Consider the following 23,919-nt stretch of genomic DNA (forward strand, 5'->3'; position numbering starts at 1 on the left):
GTGATTTTTGCAGAAGCTCACCTAAATTTCCTGTTTTTGTGTAGATTTCCCTCAGGAGAGAAATCCGATGTTCCTCTTCTGCAAAGAACTTTCGCTCGTTATCTGTTTGCTCTTTATTATTGGTTTTGTGTTCCCACAATATGTTCCTCTTTATTGTAATCTGCACAAGCTATGACGTTATTAAAAAAGAGATGTTAACAGAATAGAGAATAATAACGGACAGAATTTCTGAGCAGGACAGAGAGACAGCAGCTCTGCAGCTCTTTTCCACATCCGACTGACTGAAACCATGTACCAGTCATTACAGACTTATAAACACAGACTAGATTCATCACTCATTTGTAGCAACAGCTTCTAATTACAGTCGAATTGATATTAAAGAACTGTCAGATATTTAAAGTTGGATTTATCTGGAGAATAAAGGTAGAAACACTCAGTTATTGCACTTACTGTACTTATTTGACAGTTCCTCAGCAATAAAATCCAGATAAATCCAATATAATTCTCTTCATAATGAGTCATAAGTAGGTTAAAAAACTTAATTTCTATGGTCCATGTTTTCCAAGAAGGTTTTCCTACACTTTGTAATTACGTTGCCTTTAGGAAAGCCTGATTTATGCGTGCAATTACTTGCCATTCATTTACTAAAGGTTAGCTCTTTGGTGCTGCCGTTTCTCCAGCATTCACCCACATCTCGCCCTCTGGAATTTATTAGTGAAAGTATGTTGGATTTATTACCTGAAGAAGCAAATAATCACCAATGTGGTCTTTCCGAACTGAAGTAGTAAGAAGAAGACCAGCACGAGCTGAGCTGCTTTAGAAGGACCAGGGCAGAGGCAGGGGGGTGGGGGGTCGGGGGGGGCAGTTAAAACAGCAGGGAGTGAGATATCGTGACGTTTAGGCATATCACCGATACAACACTGAGAATCTCTTCAAATGTGAGAGAGTATGTTAGTAAGAAAGACTTTATCGTTCTCCAGATTTGTCCTCATCAGCATGCTCCAGGCATTCAGACAACCAAACTTCACATTCGGGTGGAAGAAAAAGTAGTTCCTCAGAATCCCAAAGGTTTGGAAAAATGGGTTCACTCATTGGACTTATTTACAGGCATGTTTGGAAAGCCTTCCTTTCATTCATCAGATCTTTTCTTGACACATTGATTTTACTTTACTGGGAACAAATCTTCATAATGGATTGCACTTTTCTTGATTGAACTTTCTTTCTGGAACTGAAGACTTGCTGGTGGAGTTACCTCAGCTGGGGGAGGGACTGTGTGTTTTACTGTTTCCTCCTGTGAGGGATTTGTCCAAGGTGAACTGTGCTCTTCACCCAGAGCTCCTCTGATCCAAACTAAGGCTGGAGGGCAGATCGATTTATCCTAAATGCTCATTTTTCTACCACAATATCTCTTCAACTCTGGATTCAGTCAGAGGGATCTTCCATTTCTCAGTGCATTCACAGTGAGAAGAAGAGCCTCCCGTCCTTAAATCCATGGAGTGGCTCTTGACAGGGGAAGACGTGGAATTTGAAGACCAGCCTCGTCTTTTCACCGCTGAAGGCTGCAGCCGGCTGCATTGTGCCACGCTGCCCCTGTCTGGTGTCTCTCATTAGGCCTCCGCCTCTCCGGATCGCATGTGCCTCTCCACATAAGTGCTCCCCGTCAAAAGTCTGAGAGGCCGCCGTGCGCTGGTGTATATATCGAAGCTCCCGACTCAGGCTGTGTTCGGTGTGTGGCTGTTGTGTCTCGCGCTGCACGAGTCCTCGCCTCAAAGAGTCTCAAAGCATCTCCATTGTGGTCGACTGAAACCCGGCGAGTGAAGAGGATCTTTGGCTCGTCTCTCACAAGGAGATCCCCGCCGTTCACGAATGTTTTCCCTGCTTCGAGACCTTGGCTCGGCCCAAAGTGACCACGAGGCCCGAGGAGAGCGAGATCTGCCGGACACGTTCGCAGCCGACGCAAACACAGCGTGTAGCTGGAGCTGGTCGGACCGGGGGCTCGTCTCGTCTCCGGGCTGCCAGCAGGAGGCGGCGTGGAGATCCTGCCAGCGCTAATTAAATGTGTTTAACCCAAGGTCGCTGGCAGAGCCGGGCAGAAAGACGAGGAGTCCAGGCTGGTAGCAGCTCCCAGAACCGCGACGGAGGGAGGATACCAAACACGCTCACCAAGCAGATTGAGAGCGAAGCGGGGGAAGAAAAAGGCTTAACCATGTTGTAAATGTTTTATTGGCTCCTTTGAACTTCTCCGAGTGTGTGTGAGTGTGTGTGTGAATGTGTGTGTGTATGTGTGTGTGTGACCCAGTTAAAGACAGGAGGTGATGTTCACTCTGCAGATGACCAGACAGATACTTCCTTTGACTGCACTGCTGCTTTCTTTCCAGAGATTTTGTTTGGATATTTTCAAAGGTTAACTCAGTCAGCTACCCTCCCCACCCCCACTAATTGCCTCCGCCCACACTGTAAAAAAAAAAAAAAAGAAGAATTTATGGCTTCAGTTACGTCAGCTCGTTTTCCCGTCTCAGTTTAGCTGAAACAAAACTGAAACGTTAACCGTTAACGGCGCCCGAAGAAGCTTTAGCATGTGAGGTTTGTTTGATTCTGCTGTTGTGCAACACGTGGTGGCGCCGCCTTTCTTTTTTCTTTTTCACGGTTACTGTGTGCAGAGGTGAGATTGACAGTGGCTCATTACACCACCTTGTGGTGAAAAGTGGAACTACAAGTAAAGGCTTAATCCTGCAGTTTTGAATTGAATGATTGAGTTTCTTATTTGAGACTCTTTGAATTCATGAAAATTGATTTATGTAGTAGAGTTCAGAGGTTATGGAGGAGGACTTTTGAAACAGAGTCATAACGGATATCAGATAACGTGTTATTTAAAGAGGAGACGCATTGTTTTTGCGTTTTTGTTTCAAGACTAGTTTTGCGTTTACACGGTAACGTTTTGAAAACGATGTCTCTTTACATGGTAACAGCGAGAATGCTGAAAATGGTGTAGTTAGCATACTGGGCCACAAGTTGGCGCTGTTTGTCAGCTGTAGTTATTACTGAAATTCATGATGAAAAACATGAAGACCACTCCTGTAAACTCAATAAACTCACAGACACAGAATTTTTTAAACTAGTTAAGTGTTCAGTTACAGCGGGAATAAACTTTGTGGCTCATTCAATGATCAAGTTTTCAGAGAAACCTCCAGCTGAAGCAAACCAAGGAGGAATATTGAAGTGAACCTGAACAGAAACAGTAGCATTGTTTTCGATGAACACTTTTAACGTAAGCTAGTATCTCTCAGTCGGACTTTGAAGCAGCGTTGAAACAGAGAACCTGAGAGACTGTGGAGTGTTTGCAGGCAGGCAGTGATGAGATGCTCCAGATGAAATCAGCTGGAGTCGCCTGCTTTATGTGTTCGGCTGTAATTGCGTGGCGTAGTTACCGGGGCGAAGCAAGGCAGCGTGTCCGAGCTCGCAGCTCCGAGCTGCGCCGCCATTGTTATGATTAGCGCTACCATTAGCATTTATAGCTGCAGTAATTGGACTCTCAGCTGGAGTTAAATCCATTACTGTGGGATTAAATGCTGTCCCATCTCCCTCCGCGGGTTTGTGTGTGTGACAGGGGGAACGGGTGTGTATGCATGAAATTATTCAGAGTGTTCTCGACTCTTATATTCACCGTGTGTGTGTGTGTGTGTGTGTGTGTGTGTGTGTATGTGTGTGTGCCAGACGGAGGTCTATTTGTCTCGGGTGGTTAATGCAGCTGCCGTGGTGGGATTGTTGTGACTTTCAGGAAGTGAAATCGGGGCCTTCTGCCAGAGCCGGTGACTAACAACACGCCGCCGCCGCCTAATGTTGGAGGGAATTACATGCTCGGATTGGAGATGACACTCGCTCGCTGAGTTAGATCAAAGCGGCCAGATTATTTGGCCGGAGGAAAAGACGACCGCTGAATTTAAAAGAAGTGATAGCTCTGTGTGTGTGTGTGTGTGTGTGTGTGTGTATTTCTCACTGTTGTTGGAACTCAAGTCTTTTCTTGTTTAGCTGTAGTTCTTGTGAAGAACAAAAAGCAAGTTTTCATGACTAAAGTGGTTCATTGATCCGTTAATCAATCAACTTGCACTTTACGTCTCCTCCACGACTTGAGAAGTCATGAAAAGTGAGAGGAAAACCAGAATATACGGGTTTGTAGCTTTCAGGGGAACATGAAGGTTATGGTTGATAACCTTGACTGTTTTATCTTGACGTCCGTTTGTTTTGTCTGGATATTTCGCAGCACGTTTCACACTCGGTGTGTGTGTGTGTGTGTGTGTGTGTGTGTGTGTGTGTGTGTGTCTGTGTTTGTCCTCTGATGGACTGGTGATGTTCACCCTCAGCTGGATGAAGAGGTGTCGAAGCTGGATGAACGCAGTCCTGTCCGGCTGAGAAAGTCTCTCAGTAGCGTTTCCCGCCGCTCTCTCCTCGGCCTGCTTTCGGCGCCGTGTTATTTTGCACCTGCTTGTCTCTCTGTCTCTCTGTGTCTCTCTCTCTGTCTCTCTCTCTCTCTCTCTCTCTCTCTCTCTCTCTCTCTCTCTCTCTCTCTCTCTCTCTCTCTCTCTCTCTCTCTCGCTCCCACCTCGCCTTACCTTTTTAAAGTTTCTGTCTTTGAAATGAAGAGGCAGGAATGCTCGGTAACCGAAGTCACGGTTCTGCGGCAACAATATCCCTCTGTTAGCGGCAGAAGAGGAGAAGGCTGCTCTCTGCTCCGCTGCCCCGCAGAAATGCCCCAGACCTCCTCTGCTTAATGGAAAAGAGGAGAAGAAAAAGAGGAGGAAAGAGGCTGATCTCACATTAACATTTGTCTGGTCTCCAGATTGTATCCAGATCAGATTAATCATACTTCTGAAAAGTCCCTGTCTTGTTGGCTTCGTCCAATGTTCTCTGTAACATCCTTGAGGGTTTTTTTTTTCTCTCACAGCACTTTTTCTTTGCTTTTTCATTTTTTTTTTTTTTTGTCACTGCTCACCTCTCTCGTCCTCGTCTCATCCTTGAGCAGACGGAGGGACATGAAGGCAGCGGTGATGGCCCCAGACTCAGAGGAGAAATGAACAGAAACACATGAAGGAAAGTCTCAGAGGCACGGATTGCTACGATTCCCGTACCGAGCCAGTGATTCTGCTCTTTCATGCTGTCTTAGGAAAGAGACGCTTCTGTTCTCCGCGTTACAGAGACTGTTTTCTGTCCTCATAGACGTGTTGTGGTAGAGATCATCATGGCCCGGACTGATTGGACAGCTCACCTCGTCACTGAGGGTGTGTAACGCTGCTGAATCAAACCCTGGTCCTCCCGCCTCTGATCTTCTGCAGAGTGCAGCGTTGGCGAGCGTTTGGTCTGGAAATGCTAACTTTGACCAAACCGCCGTGGCGGCGCCGGCCTTTACGGGAACAGAGAGAAGCGCACGTCTGCAGAAATGTGCACCGGCGGTGGAGAGACGGCAGGAAATGAGAGGAAGGCTAAGCAAAGGTCGTGACGATGCTGAGAAGATCTGCTGCTCGACACGAAGCTGGACGACGAACCCTGGAGCTGTAGACGTCCTGCTGGAATCAGCACGAAGAGCTCCGACCGTCTGTCTGAGGAACTTTTATCCGTTTTGTCACAAATACATCATGGTTTGATGGGGATGTACATGGAAATGGATGGATGGATGAGGGAGCTCTCCAATCAGGGTGGAGGAGGTTTTTCTGGACCCTTAAAGGGAGTGAAACATAAAATAAATGTTAGTATTTTGAATCTTGCTAAATCGTCCAGTGGAGCTTCAGTTTCTGAAAATCGACCAGGTCACCTTCACCCATCATTTAATCTCCCCCCTGGTTTTCCTGTGGCTGTTTTGAATGAAGGTTGTTTTTGAAGCCAGCTGGACGGTTTTCTTCTCTTCACCTCACGTGAATCTTTATCCTCTTCGCCGTTCTGCTGCACAGAGAGTAACACCGGGACGCTTCCTGTTTGTGACCTTCTGCATTATTTCCGCTCCATCGCCACGCCTGCGTATTAAAACCACACGATTTTATCAGCTGCAGGAAATCTCGCCCGCGTCGTAGCCGCTGCGGGACGCGTGTCACAATCAGATCGGGGAGGGGAAGCGCAGAAAACTGCTGCGTTTTCTTATCTCCCACATCGACGCAGTTCAGGCAATTTACTGAACTCTTCATTGAAGTGCTTCACACACTCTTATATCTCCAGAATATCTGTAATTGGGAAAGATTTCTCACATCGGCGTCACATATATGAGAAGAGTTCATAAAAATAATGTGTGTTTTTACCAGCTGGCTTTATCTGATGCTCGTCTGTAATTGAAATGGATGCACTCAACTTAACAACACATTCTGCTTTTAAAAAAAAGAAAAAAGACACTTCTGAGTTTGGCGGTGTTTCTGTGGCTGTTGGCCGGTTTTCGTCGGCGTTGACTTCAACATCTGCCGAACACCACTCTGTAGCTGGAGTGGAGACTTTTCATCGGGTGCTTGTGGAAGAAAACCTGAGTTAATAAGGCCGTGAAGGAGCCGAGACGCAGATCCAGTCGAAGATATATTGTAGTTCCTCCACACACAGATCTGAGTGAGTTCGTCTCCTCAACGTATCGCTGCTTTGAAACGAGACGTAGGAGCAGCAGCGGTGTAGCGAGTGGCCTGATTAGAGGTGAAAATCAAACAGCATCCGTGACATCCGTCTGCCAGGACTCTCCTCCTGCTTGATTTTTTTTTTTTTTCACACCCACAGCTGCGTTGAATCCGTGCAGACGCTTAATGATTTTAGGCGGTGGGACTGAGATCAGCCGGCGGAGTGAACTGCGCTCTCGTTCTTTATGAGGGGCTTCCACAAAGGCCATAAATTAGTTTTTTGGCCCAGTTCCATCTCCTCCTCTCGCACGCCGCTATAATGCAGGCTGCAAATATTATTCTTGCTGCACACATTATTCTTTTGCCGAGTGTGTCAGGCAGAGGGGATTTAGTGTTGGGTTTCAGCGTCGATGAGGTGCTTTTTTTGTTCTTGGAAATGGTGTACAACAGCTCCAGTAGTTTTTCTGGGTGCCTCGGAGAGATGAGCCCATTCCTCTCCCGGAGCAGCAGCCTTATTAGTTTCTGCTGTCAGCCTCCGTCTCTCTGCCGGAGCAGCAGCTCATGATTGTCTGCGCAAAACTATAAAGCGATTCCTCAGACTGATCACATTATGTGCCGTCCCGAAATGAGCGTCATCCCCGGCGCCGGCTCTTTATTGTGGTTACCGTGCGATCGTGGCCCGCGGGCCTGGCCTCTAACGGCGGAGTCCAGACGCTTCTGAACGTGTGACTGTTATTAATTCCCTTAAACTTGAGGGTTTTCCCGAGGAAGCAGAGTGTCTGATGGCTGGAAAACGCTCCTCTTATCTCCCGCCTCTCTGCCGTGACCTCGCCGGTCTCTGAGGGATTATCAACCACGCTTTCTCTTTTCCACTTGTTTTCTTGTACATGCAGCTCTTTTCAGTCCCGCTGCTCCTCGCTCGCCCCTCCGCTCGCCGCTCGCCTCCTCTCCCACGTTGTTGAAGCCACAGTTCCCACAAGCCCCGGGGCCACAGCTGTAGACGCCCGTGTCTCCCCCTGACCTCCCGGCGTAGCGCTGCAGAACAGCTGTTCCATGTACAAGCACACACACACACACACACACGACCAGCCAAGTGCAGCGCTCGGGGGGAGGCCTCCAGTCGGGCCAAGTAGGTTTGCACTTTGGCTTCGTCATCACAGTTAGTACGAACACTATGTGGTCCGACATGAAGACACACACACACACACACACACACACACACACACACACACACACACACACACACACACACACACACACACTGAACTGATGTAACCCAGATTTGCATACACAGCCTCTCCAGACAGACTCAGATCCCCGCTGAAAGGCTTCGCTCCTGCTTTTGTTCCTCTGGGTGGGGACCTCCGCGACCTTTGACCCCGACGCTGTGACCCCACCCTGCCTCAGTCACATGACAGCGCACTGTGTCATTCGACCGAGGTGTGCTGGTTCGTAGCCTGAAGCGCCGCTGTCAGTTAACGCTCAAACCCCCCCTTCTGCACGACAACTTTTTCAAATCGCAAAACTTTTGTTTTGTTTTGGGTGTAAATTTAATAAATTATTGAAAAAAAGCAGCTTTTGGGCGCCGTCTCCATGGAAACGGCGGAAATGCTGCTTCTGCACCAAGACCATAGTAAATAGTTCCCATTATTGTCGATAGCGTATTGTTGTTTATCCTTTCTGTTGTGTCAAACTGCACCAAGAAAAGGTGTATTTATTCACTTCAGTTGATTTCAATTTCAAGAAAAGTTCCTTTGTGACTTTGTCTGAGCAAATTAGCTTAATTTATCCTTTCCAATCAGCGGCTGATGATAATAGATTGATGACCATCATAATGACCCTCCAGTTTGGCCCACTGGCATGTGTTGTTTTCCTGCTCGCTTGTGTTGATTTGTCACTAAAAGAGGCTGTTAATTATAGAATAATGTTAAAAAGAGTCTTAAGAGGATGGATTCTCAGTGGAAGTACTTCTTTTTTTTCTGGGTCACAGAGATGCTTCGGACAAATTCTGCTGTCAAAAAGCTTTAAACCAGTGAAGGTGAAATTTAAAGGTTATTTCATTAGTCCAGTTCACTCAAAATGAAACTGTTTGACACCCCTGATCCAGATGCTTGTCCATAAATGTTAATACATCCTTATAAAACTCCTCATGTAGCCTTTAAAGAAAAAAGTATGTTGGAGAACATGTGGAGATTCATGCTTACATCCCTGAATGTGACATTTTTAGATGCTTTTGAGAGATTCCAGTGTCGAGCTGCTTAAAAACAGAGAGAGAGAGAGAGGGAGAGAGAGAGAGAGAGAGAGACAGATGGAGAGATGGAGGCGACTCATTCAGTGCTCAGGTGTAATAATAGTTCTCACATCCAGGCAGACTCAGCTTCCAATAATAACGCCGGCTCACTTTCCCTCAGCAGAATATCACGTTTCCCCTCTGCAGCTCTGCAGACACTCACAGGTAACAGGTCACAGGTCCACACACACCCTCTCTCACACACACACACACTCACGCGGCAGCCTCGGCTGGTGTGGACGCTCGGGGGCCGCTCGCTGAATTTGAATGCGGACCTCCAGCTGACATCCATCCATGATTAATGAGCGAGCCGGGGTTAGGTTTTGGCTCCTTAATGAATACAGTTTGAGGAGTTGAAGAGCCTATCAATATTTGACATGTCTCTTGAATATGTTTGCATAATTGATGCAAGAATCTAAATTGAATCATAATTGCATCATTGTGGACGGTTCGTCCTCTTTTCTTCTTCTCATTATCACTTTTTTTTCCTCTTGTCCTTTGTATCCCACTCCCCGTGATATTTCTCCCCAGACCAGATACGCCCACTTCACTGTCACACACACACACACACACACGCACACACGCACGCACGCACGCACACACACACCCCGATGGGTGCCGACAGACAATCAGTGTGATCTCGGGGTGTGACTGACACATGGTGCTGATGAACCCACTGGGTAGCGTATCGCTCTGCTCGCCTCTGTGCTGTGATTGACAGCTGTACCTCCTCCCTCTCTCTATATCACACACACACACACACACACACACACACCCTGGGAGCGCTGACTGTCTCCGACATCATGCTGCTCTCCAATGTCATGCGGCGCTGACATAGCCTGTGTTTGATGCTGATGTCAAACTCACTCTCAAATGATTCTGGGTGTGTGTGTGTATGCGTGTGTGTGTGTGTGTGTGTGTGTGTGTGTGTGTTGGGGTTAAAGGGAGGTGGGAGAATCTCAAGAATGAACCAGGAGGATAACTGGAGTCAGTGCAGCAGGAAAAGGAAATAAATCTGAACGACTGTTTGACTTTTTAATGTTTTTTTTTTTTTCCTTCATGTTAAAAAAACAAGACTAAACTCTCTTTTTTAAATGCGATCACAGGAACATTTCTAAACCTGCTGGTTCCGTCTCACAGCACAGCTGCATGTTTTTGGAGGAGCTTGTTGTGTTTGTCATGGTGTGTATCGAACCTCCAAACACAAAGTTAAAGGAGTCGTTTAAAATAAAGGCCTTTTCATGACCATAAATCCTTATTAACACATTCCATCCAGAACAGTTTGAATATATTTGCTCGAAGTTCTGTTCCCTGAAGGATTTTCTCGTCTCGTGGTCCACCTGAAGTCCGTCAGAGCTCAGAGTGTGTGTTGGGAAAACACAGCTGCTTCTCCAAACTCTTACAAAGCCGATTTTTCAAAGCGTGGATCCTGATGGTCGATGAAAGCTCGCCGCCGTCCGTCCGCCGCGCTCCGGGCGGGGTTCCCCGGGGGTCTCTGGACGGGAAGGGGGGGGGTGTTGTGTTCAGGGACCCAGGTGGCTCCAGGACCGGCTTTAAATGGAGATTTGGAGGAGTCTTCAGAGGGATTACATGAGGCCGGGTCTGCAGACAAGAAATTAGGTGCGATTAAGTGTCTGCTCACCTATTGGAGGAGAGTGGAGCTCTTCCCGGCGGCAGATGGGACCACCGTAATGGGCGGAGGTGTCAGAGTGTGTGTGTGTGCGTGCATGTGTGCGTGTGTGCGTGTGTGTGCAGATATGAACGAGGACGTGAGAGAGGCAGCGGCTCAGGCTTGTTATTGCTTGTGTGACGTTGGCGGGACGGACCGCGGCGGCGTTCGTCTGGTGTGTCAGATGAAAGGACGTGTCGGTGACCCCCTCCTCCCCCTCCCCCTCCCCCTCCCCCTCCCCCTCCTCCTCCTCCTCCTCCTCCTCGTCCCTCGTCTCACTGGCCTCCATGACAAAGTGTGTCAGTGTTAAAAATGCGGCGGCCGCAGAGCATGTGCTGACATGTCTAAATCTGAGACTGCCTCTCACATATGAACACACACACACACACACACACACACACACACACACAGGAGCCGGCGTCCTGAGGGCCATCTGGAACAGCACAGCTGGTCTCCGGTGAACGTGTGCGGCGTCCGGACCCCTCGTCACAGGGCGAGGTGCCAGTCACCGGCGTGACGATGATGATGATGATGGTGATGGTGGTGGCCGATGGTCGTCTTCGGCCTCGCCTCCCGTCCGCCGGGGAGCCGGGTGTGCGGCGGGGGACTCGGACTGCTGCACAGACACTAAATGCAACTGAAAAATTGCCTCCATCTGTCGGCGGTGGAAAAAATCTGAGAGGACAAATTGAAAAGATTGCGAGGATAAAGCCGTCACACCGAATTAGCATCGCGGCAGGAAGACTTCTCGTTATCGGGGTGTTTGTAAAATATTCAAGCTTACACGTGTGGGTTAGGGTGGGGGTGGGGGTGGGGGGGTAGCTGGAGGGGCAGAACAGGCTGCTGACTTGAACTGATTCAGAAGTTTGAATCTGCATGCATATGAGCGCGTGTGCCACCATGTTTTTTTTTTTTTTTTTGATGTAGGCTGGTGCCTCCTCCAACCCCCCACCCCACCCCCCCACCTGGAGCTGCTCTCCCCACCGACTCTCATTTAACATGGATCCAGCGCAGCTATGCAAACCAGCGTAACATCTCAGAAATTCCTGACACCTGGTTACTTTTGAATTCATGCTGCGGCGCAGAATTACCGGAGACTTTCCATTCAAAGTCTGACAAGTAGGGTTCATTTCCCGGCAGCATGGGGGAACTTAATGTACGCTAGCCGTGAAGGGTGAAGCTCGCAGAATAACCAAGTTCTGCTCCCGTGTTGTCGGGGATGCGTGCCGCGCACCGCGGGATTGGTCAGTTTTGAAGGACGCAGTACGGTGAAGGGAAGGCTCCCAACACATGATGGACTTACATGGCAGGCTGTGGGTCTGCCTGATGGACGTATGTTGTGTGTGTGTGTGTGTGTGTGTGTGTAGAGACGGTGCTGACCAGAGGATCCCGACGCTCCGGTTTGTTTGCTGCCACATCTGTGATAACAGGCGCGGCGCGGCGCGGCGTTGGCCGGACGCGGCTCACGCTGGGTGTGTTTGTCTGATTAATGGGGAGCTGATTGGTTTTTCAGGTTTTCTTTACATCACGGCTTTGGTTTCAGCTGACGGGGTCATTTTACAGTCCTGTTGACAGAGGTCTTATCTGCCGCTTCATATTTCATGTTTTCTGGCAGATATTCGTGTGTCCAGTAAACCAACTGGATTTTTATTTAGTTTTTAACTCATTGATGTTTTTTCAGTCAGAAAACTATCCAGGAAGTAACCAAATATATATATGAGTGTGACAGAAGATCCAAAGGCTGCGGTTGAGTTCAGTGTTAATTTTTTAATCCCAAATAAACCCTTTGATGCACAGGGAGAACATGCAAACTCCGCAGCCCCTGGAGCCTGTCCTGAAGGTGTGGCTCCATGCTCACGCCAGCGCTGCGCCTCCCCTCAGCTGCTCCTGTGGTTTCGCTTTACACTTCAGCCCGGCTGCTCCCGTAACCGCCGCGCCTCCTTTGCTGCCGCCGCTGCGAACCTCGCCGGCCTCTCCGCTCGGGCGCGCCGCCGACACGAGCAGACCTCAGGGCTGCAGTCGGTCCGACCGCAGGAAGCTTGTTTGTTTGGCCACGCAGACCTGCGGGTCATCCCGCAGCAGGAGAGCTAATTCAAACTAGCATAAGCCGGCTAATGAGCTCTAATTAGGCTAATGAATTAGCTGCAGAGTGAGGAGGAGGAGGAGGAGGAGGAGGAAGAGGAGGAGGTTTGAAAATTCACACATCTGGATGCTGACTCCTGCATGTAGCTGCAGTGGCACACACATTTACCCACTAGGCCATACCTGTCACATGCGCGCACACACACACACACACACCATCTCATTAATTCAGGAGCCCCCTTTCATTCCCCCACCGGCTCACTGAGCCGCACATCTGCCGCGCTCTCACGGGAACACACACAACAATATGCTTCAACTTAGACGCTTAGCGTTTATGAGGAGGCGCCTGTTTAATTACCGCTGGAATCCGTCCTTAGTCTGTTCCACAGTTATTTACAAGACAAACGAGCACATCTGCGACACGACATCCACGCTGATAAATAACTTTTACACTCCTTGATGCGCCGCCCGGCTCGCCTCCGTTCCGAAGTGCGGAAAGCGACGCAGGTCGCAGAAATCGCAGCTCGGTTTCATCATGAATTTTTAATCTGATGAGTTGAAAGTCTTTTTACCAGATAATTTTTTTTCTTTTTCTTTCCCTGTTACAAAACCTCAGGAGCGTACTCACAAACCCCACTGCAATACAGTACAGGAAAACACCTGCAGCCATCAGCAGACGCCCGTTATTCCAGCAGCTCGCACAGAACCCCCCTTTAAGAGACAACGAAATTAGCAAGGGGGCGGCGGCGGCGGCGGGGGCCGGGGAGAGGACCGCCAGGAGTCTCAGTAAGCAGTAAATTACTGCTGCAGGTTTTGTGGAGCTGTGAGCTCAGGGACCGGCCAGTCCGGCCGTCTGCAGACGGACCGGGAGGCGGAGGCCACCCACCCAACTGCACCCCTGGGAATCCGGGCCGCCGTTACAGGAGGAGGAACTAATTCACAGCACTTAACCTTTTGTCCGTGTTAGGATGTTTTATCCTCCTGCTTCTGCTTCTCTCCTGTCGTGAACATGAGGATGTTCTCATTCTTAATATCTCATGAGGAGAATATCCTGGACGTGTTCACTCTCAGCTGGTCTGATTAACAGATTCCTCTTATTCAGGAAGGATTCATTTCCTCGTTTTCGTGTAAACGAGGCCTCGACCTGATCGGACTGATCTTTGGCAGCTCGGACCAGGATGAACGTGTGACGCCATGTCATGTTTACATTTGCTGATCGCTGTTGTGATCTGAATGAGACTGCTTCGCTCTCTCAACCTTCACATCCATGTCGGTGCTTTATTTCAACATGGCCGTGCGTTTAATCCCGATCTCTCTCGTGTATTTATTCCACTCATTGAGTTTATTGGTCGTCTTCCGTCTGGGAGTGAAGCATCGTGGGGTGACGGAGGAGAAAAGCCTCCGGGTTCGTCCTCCATCCATCGCCTCGTTACCTTTGTCTCCGACGGTGACGCAGCATTCCCGGGTAATTAAGCTGCTGCAAACGAAGGCGCTTAATGACACGTTGCCATGGCGACGGCGTTGGATGTTGCCGCCAGGGCTGGCGGTGGCGGCGGCGAAGTGTTTCGCGGCAGTCGGACGTGGACGCAGGTGAAGCTTCGGGGCTGTCGAGGCGGAGGTCGTCTCCTCGTCTCCTCGTCTCCATCACCTCGTCAGTCCACTTCAGTGACTCCTCCGTCTGTTTCCCCCACCCTGCCTTCATCAACACACACACACACACACACACACACACACTAAGCCTGCAGGCGAGCAGCTCGGCTCAGGGTTTCACCACCAGCTCAAGGTCAGGAGGACAGAGGCGAGCGAGGAAGGTGGGACCGCTGGAAAACACAAATCAGCAGGACGACTGGCGGGAGGAGCAGGTGGGGACGAGGTGAGGGTGGGGTCGCTCCGCCTGCGACCTCCTCGCACGTCTCCAACCTCTAAACCGCCGATTTACTCCCTCGTAAAAAGAAAACGATCTGTTTCAGACGCAGTCCCAGTTCTAATCAGATTAAGGTGCTCGGCAGGTAAATCATGAGGGATGAGGAGTGGAGGAGTCGTATCCTGCTGCCACAGGAGGAAAGAAAAGGTTCCAGAGGATGGAGCAGCGTTCTTATTATCTCTTTTGGTTTGATTTGAATTAAAATGTTATTTTCTTGCAAGAATAAGACTGAGGCGGGAAAATGAAAATGCAAACACACCAGAAATACATTTAAAGAGGAACCGATTGCCTTTTATGCATATTTAATTATCCATCAAAGTGAGAGTTGCAGCGAGTTCAAAACAGAAGAAAGGCTGTCATCCAGCAGATTGAAAGAGTCCCACTTCTCCTCCATTCACGTCTTCGAACCAGGAGGAGTTCCAGACTCCACTGAATGTTATATGAGCGACGCTGCAGCCTGGAAAAGAGCCGTGCATGCCGTTACCACGTCAACCAGACCCCGGGTCCCTCGCCGCAGCCTGACCTTTATGGTACTTCGATACTGAACTCCTTCTGATCCCCAGAGCCTCCGTTTCCACGAAAAGGCTGAAGAAAACTCTAACGGTCTCACATCAGAACTTCCTCTTTTCTCTTCTTTCTGTGAATTCAGACTTGAACCCAGGGCTCCGGTGTGTGTGTGTGTGTGTGTGTGTGGTATTTCAGGTCAGGTTTACACTGCTTTCAATAAACCTGTTAAATGAATGAAGGCTTGCCTGGGAATCGAACTACGACTTACACATGGACCCAGTCGCTCTGTCCACTACACTACAGAGCCAGGGAACAGCAAGCTCCGAGATTTGAAAGGTTCTTGTCGTGACGGTTTGGACGACATGAGAAAGAAATAATCGACATTTGTACCATCAGAGACGAAGCTGGCCTCTTAAATCACTCCGACATTCCTGCACTTCGGTTCTGGCCTCGGTTTGGACCCGGAATCTGTTCCTGCAGATTTCATGTCTCCACAATGACATGAGTGCCTGCTACACACACACACACACACACACACACACACACACACACACACACACACACCGTCCAGGCAGACAGCTGGTGTGGAAATATGGGCCCAGATAGCTTCTTCGTCTCCATCGACAGGTGACGGGACGTCAATGTGAGGGCGTGCAGCTGTCGCCTGCACACACGGCGTGTGTGTGTGTGTGTGTGAGATAACTGTGTTAGGTGCTGTGCATGTAGGTGTGAGCGAGGGCGGGACTCTCATCACAGGCTGTCATGTTCCACTACTTTATTAGAGGGCAGCTAAAGACGAGACAAAACAGTGTGTGTGTGTGTGTGTGTGTGTTTGTGTGTGTGTGTGTGTGTGTGTGTGTGTGTGTGTGTGTGTGTGTGTGTGTGTGTGTGTGTGTGTGTGTGTGTGCGCACACACTGTACTTGATTTCCAGCTTTGACCCGTCGGCTCGGTCCATTTTCACAGGAACAGACAGGAGGCAGCATCAGCAGCCACTGTCACACTCCTCTGTGAGCTACAGTACACACACACACACACACACACACACACACGGGCACACACACACACACGGGCACACATACACTCTCAGACAGCACCATCAATAAGTGCGTGTGTCCTGTAACCTTCACCTTGTATAGACGATGGCTAAATGAGAAATGATTTTCTGCCTCACCAGTCTCTTAACCCCCCTCCCCAACACACACAGACACACACATACACACACACACACACACACAGACACACACACACACACACACACACACACACCAAACACTTTTTTTCCACACAAAAAACACTGTAGACATTATGTATGCTGAGAAAACATCTGGGTTTTACTGGTTTTACAGTCGGAGGTTGAAAACAATCTGTGCGTCGTTCAGAAGATCGTCGTCATCGTCAAGTTCGGTATTTTATCAATCAGTGTTTATATCAAAATTTAAACATTAAACTCAACCAGCGCTTCAGAAATCATTAAACACGAAAACACACAAAAGGTGAAAATGTCCAGATGTTAAAATTAAATGAAGTTAAGACCAAAACATGCCAGAAACACCTGTATGAAATAAATTCTTTCCTTAAAATGCAGAGATTCAAAAAGCAGTTGTATTTATTTAAAATGTAATGTAATAATGTGAAAAACAGTGGGAAGCCTGGATACGGAAAGACCTTTTCAACAGTATTGTAAAACTGCATTTGCTAAAGGAGAAAACAGGGTGTGTGTTTAAAGCAGAAGCTGTAACTTCTTAGGTAAAAGTGACTTAAAATTGTGAAAGAAAATCACAGAAATCTAAAGCTGAAATCAACCAAATATATTAAAAGTGGAGTTAATTGATTTTTTTTTTTTACGCAGTTATTGCTTTTCATCCTGCAGCAGAGACACGTTCACTCCCCCTGCACCCATCTTTGTGTGTGTGTGTGTGTGTGTGTGTGTGCGTGTGCTTATGTGTGTGAATGTGTGAAAGGAAACATCTGAGAAATTTCAGGAAACAAACTGTGTGACTTCAGACTGATGTGAAAGTTAACGACCTTCACTGACGTGCGATGAAACACGTGAAGATGGGGTCTGTGTTACATGACACGGTTCATACACGCATCTCCAGTGTTAGCACATCAGAAGACACGGGCTGTCAAAACACACACACACACACACACACACACACACACACACACACGCTGTGTGAGGCAGCTGTGTGGTGGAAGCAGGTGTCACTCTCAGCTCATTACCCCTGGCAGGGTTGATCACCCTGTTTGGAGAGCAATAAGACACAGCTCACTGGAGAGGGGGGGGGAGGGTGGGGGGGGGAGGGGGTGGGTGGGGGCTCTGCCTCCTGCTCTCCGAGAGAGACGGTAGACAGGAGGAAGGCATTCAGGTCCAGGAATCAAAAGGATTGAACGTGGATGTGACTGGGATTAAGCATCTGTCCTTGAATTTGTGTGTATATATTACAGACGTTGTTCCGTTCCTGGTCTGGTGTTTGAGTGTGTGTGTGTGTGTGTGTGTGTTTGTTTGTGTGAGTGTGTGTGTGTGTGAACCGTGTACTGACGTGGCCGCTCTGCTTGTGTGTCCGCAGGTACGACTACCAGGAGACGCTCCACAACGCCACCTTCTGCCTGGTCCCCCGCGGCAGACGGCTGGGCTCGTTCCGCTTCCTGGAGACGCTGCAGGTGGGAAACACGTAAACTCACCTGGTTACCGTGGCGACACGCACTTCTCAGTCACGGATTCAGCAGAGCTCCCTGCAGCGTGGAGGGAACGCTGAGTATATATCAGCAGATGTGGATCGAATAGATGTGACACATCTCATTTACTCAAAATGTTTTCAAAGTAACCAAGTAGTTTATTATTTAGTAGTAAATTAACCCTTAAAGATGCTTTCAATCAGAGTTCCATTTTAATTTGAAAGGATTAGAGGTGAGAATAACACACCTGTATGAACTCGACCTGTCTGCCGCCGCCTCCTTTACGTCTTTTCATCTCCGTCTCTTCGTTTTTACTCGCTTCACGTCTCCTTTCTGCTCCTGTGCCTCCATTTTCACATCGGTACCCTGCTCTCCTGCAGCAGCGCCGCACTGTCCTTTACCGCCGCTCGCCGCACACCGCCGTCCACACAGGAGCGCTTATCTCACCATCAGGACACAAACACACACACACACACACGTGCATGTGCACGTGCACATGGAGGAGACAGCAGCAGAGCCAGAGGGCCAGTTCTGGTTTAGCTGACACCTTTATGACCCGGGAGAGACAGAGCCGGCATTACGTGACACACACACACACACACACACACACACACACACACACACACACACACACACACACGGCAGCTGTTCCCTCCATGTTTCTTCTCGTCCCTCCATCCTTCTGCCACTCCTCTGCTAAAGGTCACATTCAGCTTCGCTGTCTAACGTCTTTTCTTTTTTTGTTTAAATATTCATTTATAAACTTTCTTCCGCCTTTTCATCCTCTTTAATCCTCCTTCTGTTTTTGTGAAACTCTAAATGTTCACCTCTTCTCATTAACCCTCACGCCGCCCATTGTTTCCACTCTGGACCCGACGTGTGAGGAAACTCTCACAGAAAGAGAATCCAGAGGCTCTGAGGCTCCTGAAGGATTCTCCACTATTCAAATAAACACAAACACAACAAGTAATTAAGGGATTCTCTGTATGTGTGTTTGATTTCTTGTGGTTTGAAAATGTTGCAGCTCTGTGACTAAACGCTTCCTGGTTCTGATTAATCCACATGGCGCTCTCAGTACAGACAGAGCGACGTTTATCTCACCGATGCTCCATTTCTTTATGAATTTATTTATGAATTTATCTATTTATCTCCACTCTCCGTCCCTATCAGTCACCAGAGCCGGGCTGAAACCCTTGTTATCTGCTCCTATAAGCTACCGTCCTGCTTATCTGGACGCTGTGTTCAGACTCATTTCTGTTTATCAGACTGAAGCTGTGCGTGAGCGGCGCTCTCTGATCCCACTGTCCACATTTCCAGTAGACTCCAGGTTCTCCTCACAAGAACTTAAAAGAGCAGGACCAGGTAGAACTGAGGAGTGCTCAGGAGTGCGTTTACATGGGACTTTTTATTCCTCTATAAATCAGAATAAAGCCTAAGAATAAAGCCTAATCCCACCTTAAAATGACCATATAAACTCCTAAAAACTTCATTCAGAATTAAGTTGAAATATGAATAGACCGGCGGGTTCATTCTCCTTTTGGAAGTGGAATTATATGCTAATTAGGCGCGACTTCATTCCGGTCGTTGTGCGCATGCTCCGTTGTGATGACGCCATTTTCCAAGATGGCGGCCCGCGGTCCGCGTTTCGACTCGTATGAAGAGGATTTATGTAACGGCGGTTTTAGAAGAATTGGATGTAATGAAACGGGCGGATCGACGGGCGCTCAACAACGCAAACATTTTCAAAGCAGTAGAGTCAAAGTTAATGGAGAAAGAAAGACGAAAGAAAAACGCTGTTTACTTCCGGGAGATGTCAGCGTGAGAGAGGATTTAATCCTTAGTTTTTCCATGTAAATACGACACTCATGAATATAATTCTGAATTACTTTATTAAGACGAAGCAATTCCGAATTAAAAACACCATGTAACCACACTCATTCAGATAGTCAAGACACTGAAGGAAAGCATTTGTATCGTCCAGAAGATTTATTTATCTATTTATGTGGTGTGTTTTCACTTAAAACGTCTTTACAGGATCTGCAAAAAAGAAAAGATAGCAGAAAAATGACAGATTTAGCATTTATAATTGTAACACCGTGTGTGCGTGTGTGTGTGTGTGTGTTTCAGGCGGCGTGTGTGCCGGTGATGCTGAGTAACGGTTGGGAGATGCCTTTCTCAGAGGTCATCGACTGGAACATGGCGGCGGTCATCGGCGACGAGCGGCTCCTGCTGCAGGTAGAAACACCCCCGTCTGAACCAACACCCACCCCCTCGCTCCATCTGAACCCCCACCTCACCCCCATCTCCCCCCCCGCCCACCCCCTCGCCCCGCCTCACCCCCATCCGCTCTCTGACATGAAGCCACACAGGAGCTGAAACGAAACAGCGTTTCTGTTAAAGTTCTGTTTTTCTGTTGGTTTTTTCTCACAACCTGACAGCTCCATTAAAAAAGAAAAAAAAAAAAACTGTGAAAAGCCAGAGCGGCGCGCCGAGTCCTCGCCTCAAAACGTCACTCAAAGCCACACATTGTTACACGAGAGGGCAAATTAATAGAATGAGCAAATGGATTTGGTTGGAATAGCTCAAACTTCATGGGGGAAAAAGTAATTATATGCCCATTAAATCTTAATTTGAATGAAGTGTGTAGTAATATTGTTTGACATTGAGTTTTCTAATGGAGGAGCTCCGTCAGAGGTGCAGCGCCACGTGTTGCACTCAGAATATTCAAGATGTTTATATCTCAAATGAACTGCAGAGAGAAGAACTGGAACTTGACAGATAAAAACTGTCAGATTTTAAAACGTATATATATATTTGAAGAAGAGGGAATCAAACCGTGACTCCTCCTCTGTGTCCTTCAGCTCAGGTTGTGACTCACGGCCATCCTACACACACCTTTACCTTCAGACTCACAGGATCCGTTCCCGTTGGTGTCGCTGATTAATAAGATTGTAAATATTCTGAACTGCTGAAGTTTTATCTGTCTCTGATTTCAAGTGGAGCTACTTACACATAAAGAGCTCAGAGATTCCATCCTCTTGACCTAAATCCTAAAACGCGTTGTGACATTGAAGTGTGTGACGTTGAAGTGTGTGTCCCGTCTCCTCTCAGATTCCCTCCACGGTGCGCTCCATCCACCAGGAAAAGATCGTGGCCCTCCGGCAGCAGACGCAGCTCCTCTGGGAGGCGTACTTCTCCTCCGTGGAGAAGATCATACTGACCACACTGGGGGTGAGGAGTGGACACACACACACACATACACACACACACACACATACACTTTGGTACGAGGCTGAAACCCAAATACAGGTTTGTCCAGCTGATGTTTTTCCACAGAGTTTCCTAGAAAAGCTCCTGACAGGAACCTTCACATGGTTTACTGGAGATATTTAACCTCCACACTCCAGGAAAAGTGGGAAAAAAAGGGAAAATGTTTACTTTAAAGAAACAAAGTGCCTTTCTGAAGAAGGTTTGACCCTTTCAACACATGTAAAGGTGAATAAATCATCTCTGTGTTGTTGTTTGAGCTCGCTCTCATCATGGGGCCGGTATGATAAGAAGCTCAGCAGCTCCGATCAGGATGCAGTTTGTATCAAATAGATTATTTTCTGAACTGAGACGTGTTTCTGTCTGCTCCAAACGGCGTCCGTCAAAGCCAAAGCAATCAGAGGACATTCGGAGAAGAGAAGATTTTCACTTCAATTTGTTCCAGAACGAAAAACAGATGATCGTCAGTAAAGGTTGTAATAAGTTTCTCATCCAGGCCCATCCTCAGCGACGCTAAATCCACTGAAACTTTCCTTCATCGTAGCGTATTTGTTTATGTAGAAGCATTTCGTCGCTCATTATTCATTTGAAAGCAGCAGTTTCTGGTTGTGGAGAAACACCTGAACTCCCATCTGGCTTCACGCCGCCTCCTTCACTCAGGTGCCCCGTCACACCTTTAATTTCCCTCTTCTCCGCGCTGCCGAAGCCCAAACATCCGGCCCTCTCACTAACAGTGTGACTTCCTAAGTCCTACATCTGAATTTGACTTTGGCGCACACACACACACACACACACACACACACACACACACACACACACACTGTCATGGCTTCACTATCTACAGTCTGACTTCAGTCTGCTCTACATCTCTGGTCTGTTTGATATCTGGCTGTGTGTGTGAGCCACTGCTACACACACACGCGCGCACACACACTCGGAGTCAGGAACACATCTCCATATGTCGAGATGTGTCAGGCCAGATACGCCCGGCACCACCCAGCCATAACCTTGCTGACATGTTGTCGCTCCTCAGTAAAGTGCAAGGTGACACAGCGGAAGGCCTGTGACTCGGTGTGTGTGTGTGTGTGTGTGTGTGTTTGTGCATCTGTGTATCAAACACAGCGCAGGCTAAAAGCCTAATCCTGACTGACTGTCCTGTAAAGAGAGGAAGAGGGTGGAGGGAGAAAGGGTGAAGAGGAGCACGGGTGACGTATGTAGATGGCAGCGTGGCGGCGGCGGCCGAGATAACGAGCGACAAGGATTATTTATCCTGCTGCTCCTGTACACACACACACAGACACACACACACGCACTCACACCATGACAGATTGAATCTGCTCCTTCACAAGCGCACTCCTCATTGACCGTGTGTGTTTCTGCGCGCCGGTCCGAGGCTGGCAGGGAAACACGAGTCAGGCCTATCAGGCGCTGTTTCCTGTCAGGACGCGGCGCCGTTTCGACCAATCACAAGGTCAATATCCGCGGATGTGTGCTGCCGCCGCACCTATTAAACCCACCTATTAGAGGCCGGCCGGCAGTGTGCGGCAGGATTTATCTATCATGCTCTAATTGGTTGATTGTGGCTGTTCGGAGGTGAGATTGAGTCGTCCATCATGTCCCGGCTGAGGCCCGCCGACGGGGGAGGAGCCGCAGCCGAGCGAGCAGAATTGCCCCTCATAAGGTGTAAAGGGCTCGGGGGGCGGGGGGGGACTTTGAGGTGGCAGGCAGGCAGTGTTTTTATAGAGAAGTTAACGGATTGCAAGTTAATCTGTTTTTCTGAGGCAAATGGTTATCGACTGGCCTCGGGGACGAAGCTCAGAGAAAGTAAAAGAAACTCACACAGGCCGACTCCTCGCGCTCTCTCTCTCTCTCTCTCTCTCTCTCTCTCTCTCTCTCTCTCTCTCTCTCTCTCGCTCTCTCTCTCTCTCTCTCTCTCTCTCTCTCTCTCTCTCTCTCTCCACGCCGCCGCCTCCCTGCCATGAATTTTTATGTTGTTTTTGTCAATATGATTACAGTAAGTCGCCTCCAGCTACATTATTAGTTAGTTTTTTTTCTTCTTCTTTACAATTTGAAGAGCTCGCCTCCTTGGAGTCACCAAGCCAGCAGATTCAATAGCAGCCATAAAACACGGCCACAAACCTGTGTCTGTTTTACTGAAGCAATTTAGCCTGGCTCAAGGGCACGGCGGCCGGGGGAGAGAGAGAGAGAGAGACGCGCCTGTGTGACTGACGGCTCCATTCCAGTCCCGGTTTGACTGACTGCTGATGACTTTGTCCTCCGTTAGAGTCCGTTTACACCACCAAACTTTTATTTTGAAAGTTTTCATTTGAATAAATTTGGATTTATTTGCAGTCAAAACGCATCAAACTTGTGCGTTTTGGCTTGTGAGCCACTCCATTTGAATTCTAGCTGGACTGACTGCTGCTCACACCCTGATGAAGACTTCACTCCTCCTCCTCCTCCTCCTCCTCCTCCTCCTCACCCCCCCCATCCTCCACCAGCTCTCTCCTCTTTGTGACTGATCCCGATGACTGACTGAGCTTTTCTCTCTCCAGAAAAAAAAAAGGAAAAAGACTCGAGTCTGAGGGTTGTCAGCGGAAGAAAAATTACACAATAACATAGATTTCTCTCAGCTGCGCTTTGTGCCTCTGCGATTCGCTGCTGACACGATCGATCGCCGCTATTGAGGCTGATACAAAGCAAACATTTGGAAAGCTCCGTCGGCTTCTCGCTTTCATCCGCCGCCTGCAGACTCACTTTCAGAACAGTTTCTCACCTGCTTTAATTTGGGCCTGTGAATAAAAAGCCTCGGCGCTCCGGTGTGAGCCGATAAAGGACGGGGACGTCAGAAGTGGCGTGGTGGCGAAACGCTCCGTCTCTGTACGGAGACTCCCGTCTCTCTGCGAAACGTTTCATAAC

General features: G+C 48.4%; 1 protein-coding gene and 1 long non-coding RNA gene across 2 annotated transcripts in view; both read left to right on the plus strand.

Annotated features, from left to right (window-relative positions):
- ext1b (exostosin glycosyltransferase 1b) overlaps window positions 1–23,919 on the plus strand; it is a 113,127-nt gene that overhangs the window by 68,361 nt on the left and 20,847 nt on the right. Inside the window, exons 2-4 of the mRNA XM_030082158.1 lie at window positions 17,625–17,718; window positions 19,861–19,968; window positions 20,845–20,964. Coding sequence (XP_029938018.1) covers window positions 17,625–17,718; window positions 19,861–19,968; window positions 20,845–20,964 — 322 coding nt within the window. The remainder of the gene's footprint in view (window positions 1–17,624; window positions 17,719–19,860; window positions 19,969–20,844; window positions 20,965–23,919) is intronic.
- On the plus strand, window positions 3,707–14,723 carry LOC115380878 (uncharacterized). The gene is made up of 3 exons (XR_003930371.1): window positions 3,707–3,970; window positions 12,552–12,562; window positions 14,713–14,723. It is a non-coding gene; the product is annotated as an uncharacterized LOC115380878 (long non-coding RNA).

This window comes from Salarias fasciatus, chromosome 22 (assembly GCF_902148845.1).
Source record: "Salarias fasciatus chromosome 22, fSalaFa1.1, whole genome shotgun sequence".
In the NCBI taxonomy this organism is placed as follows: Eukaryota; Metazoa; Chordata; class Actinopteri; order Blenniiformes; family Blenniidae; genus Salarias; species Salarias fasciatus.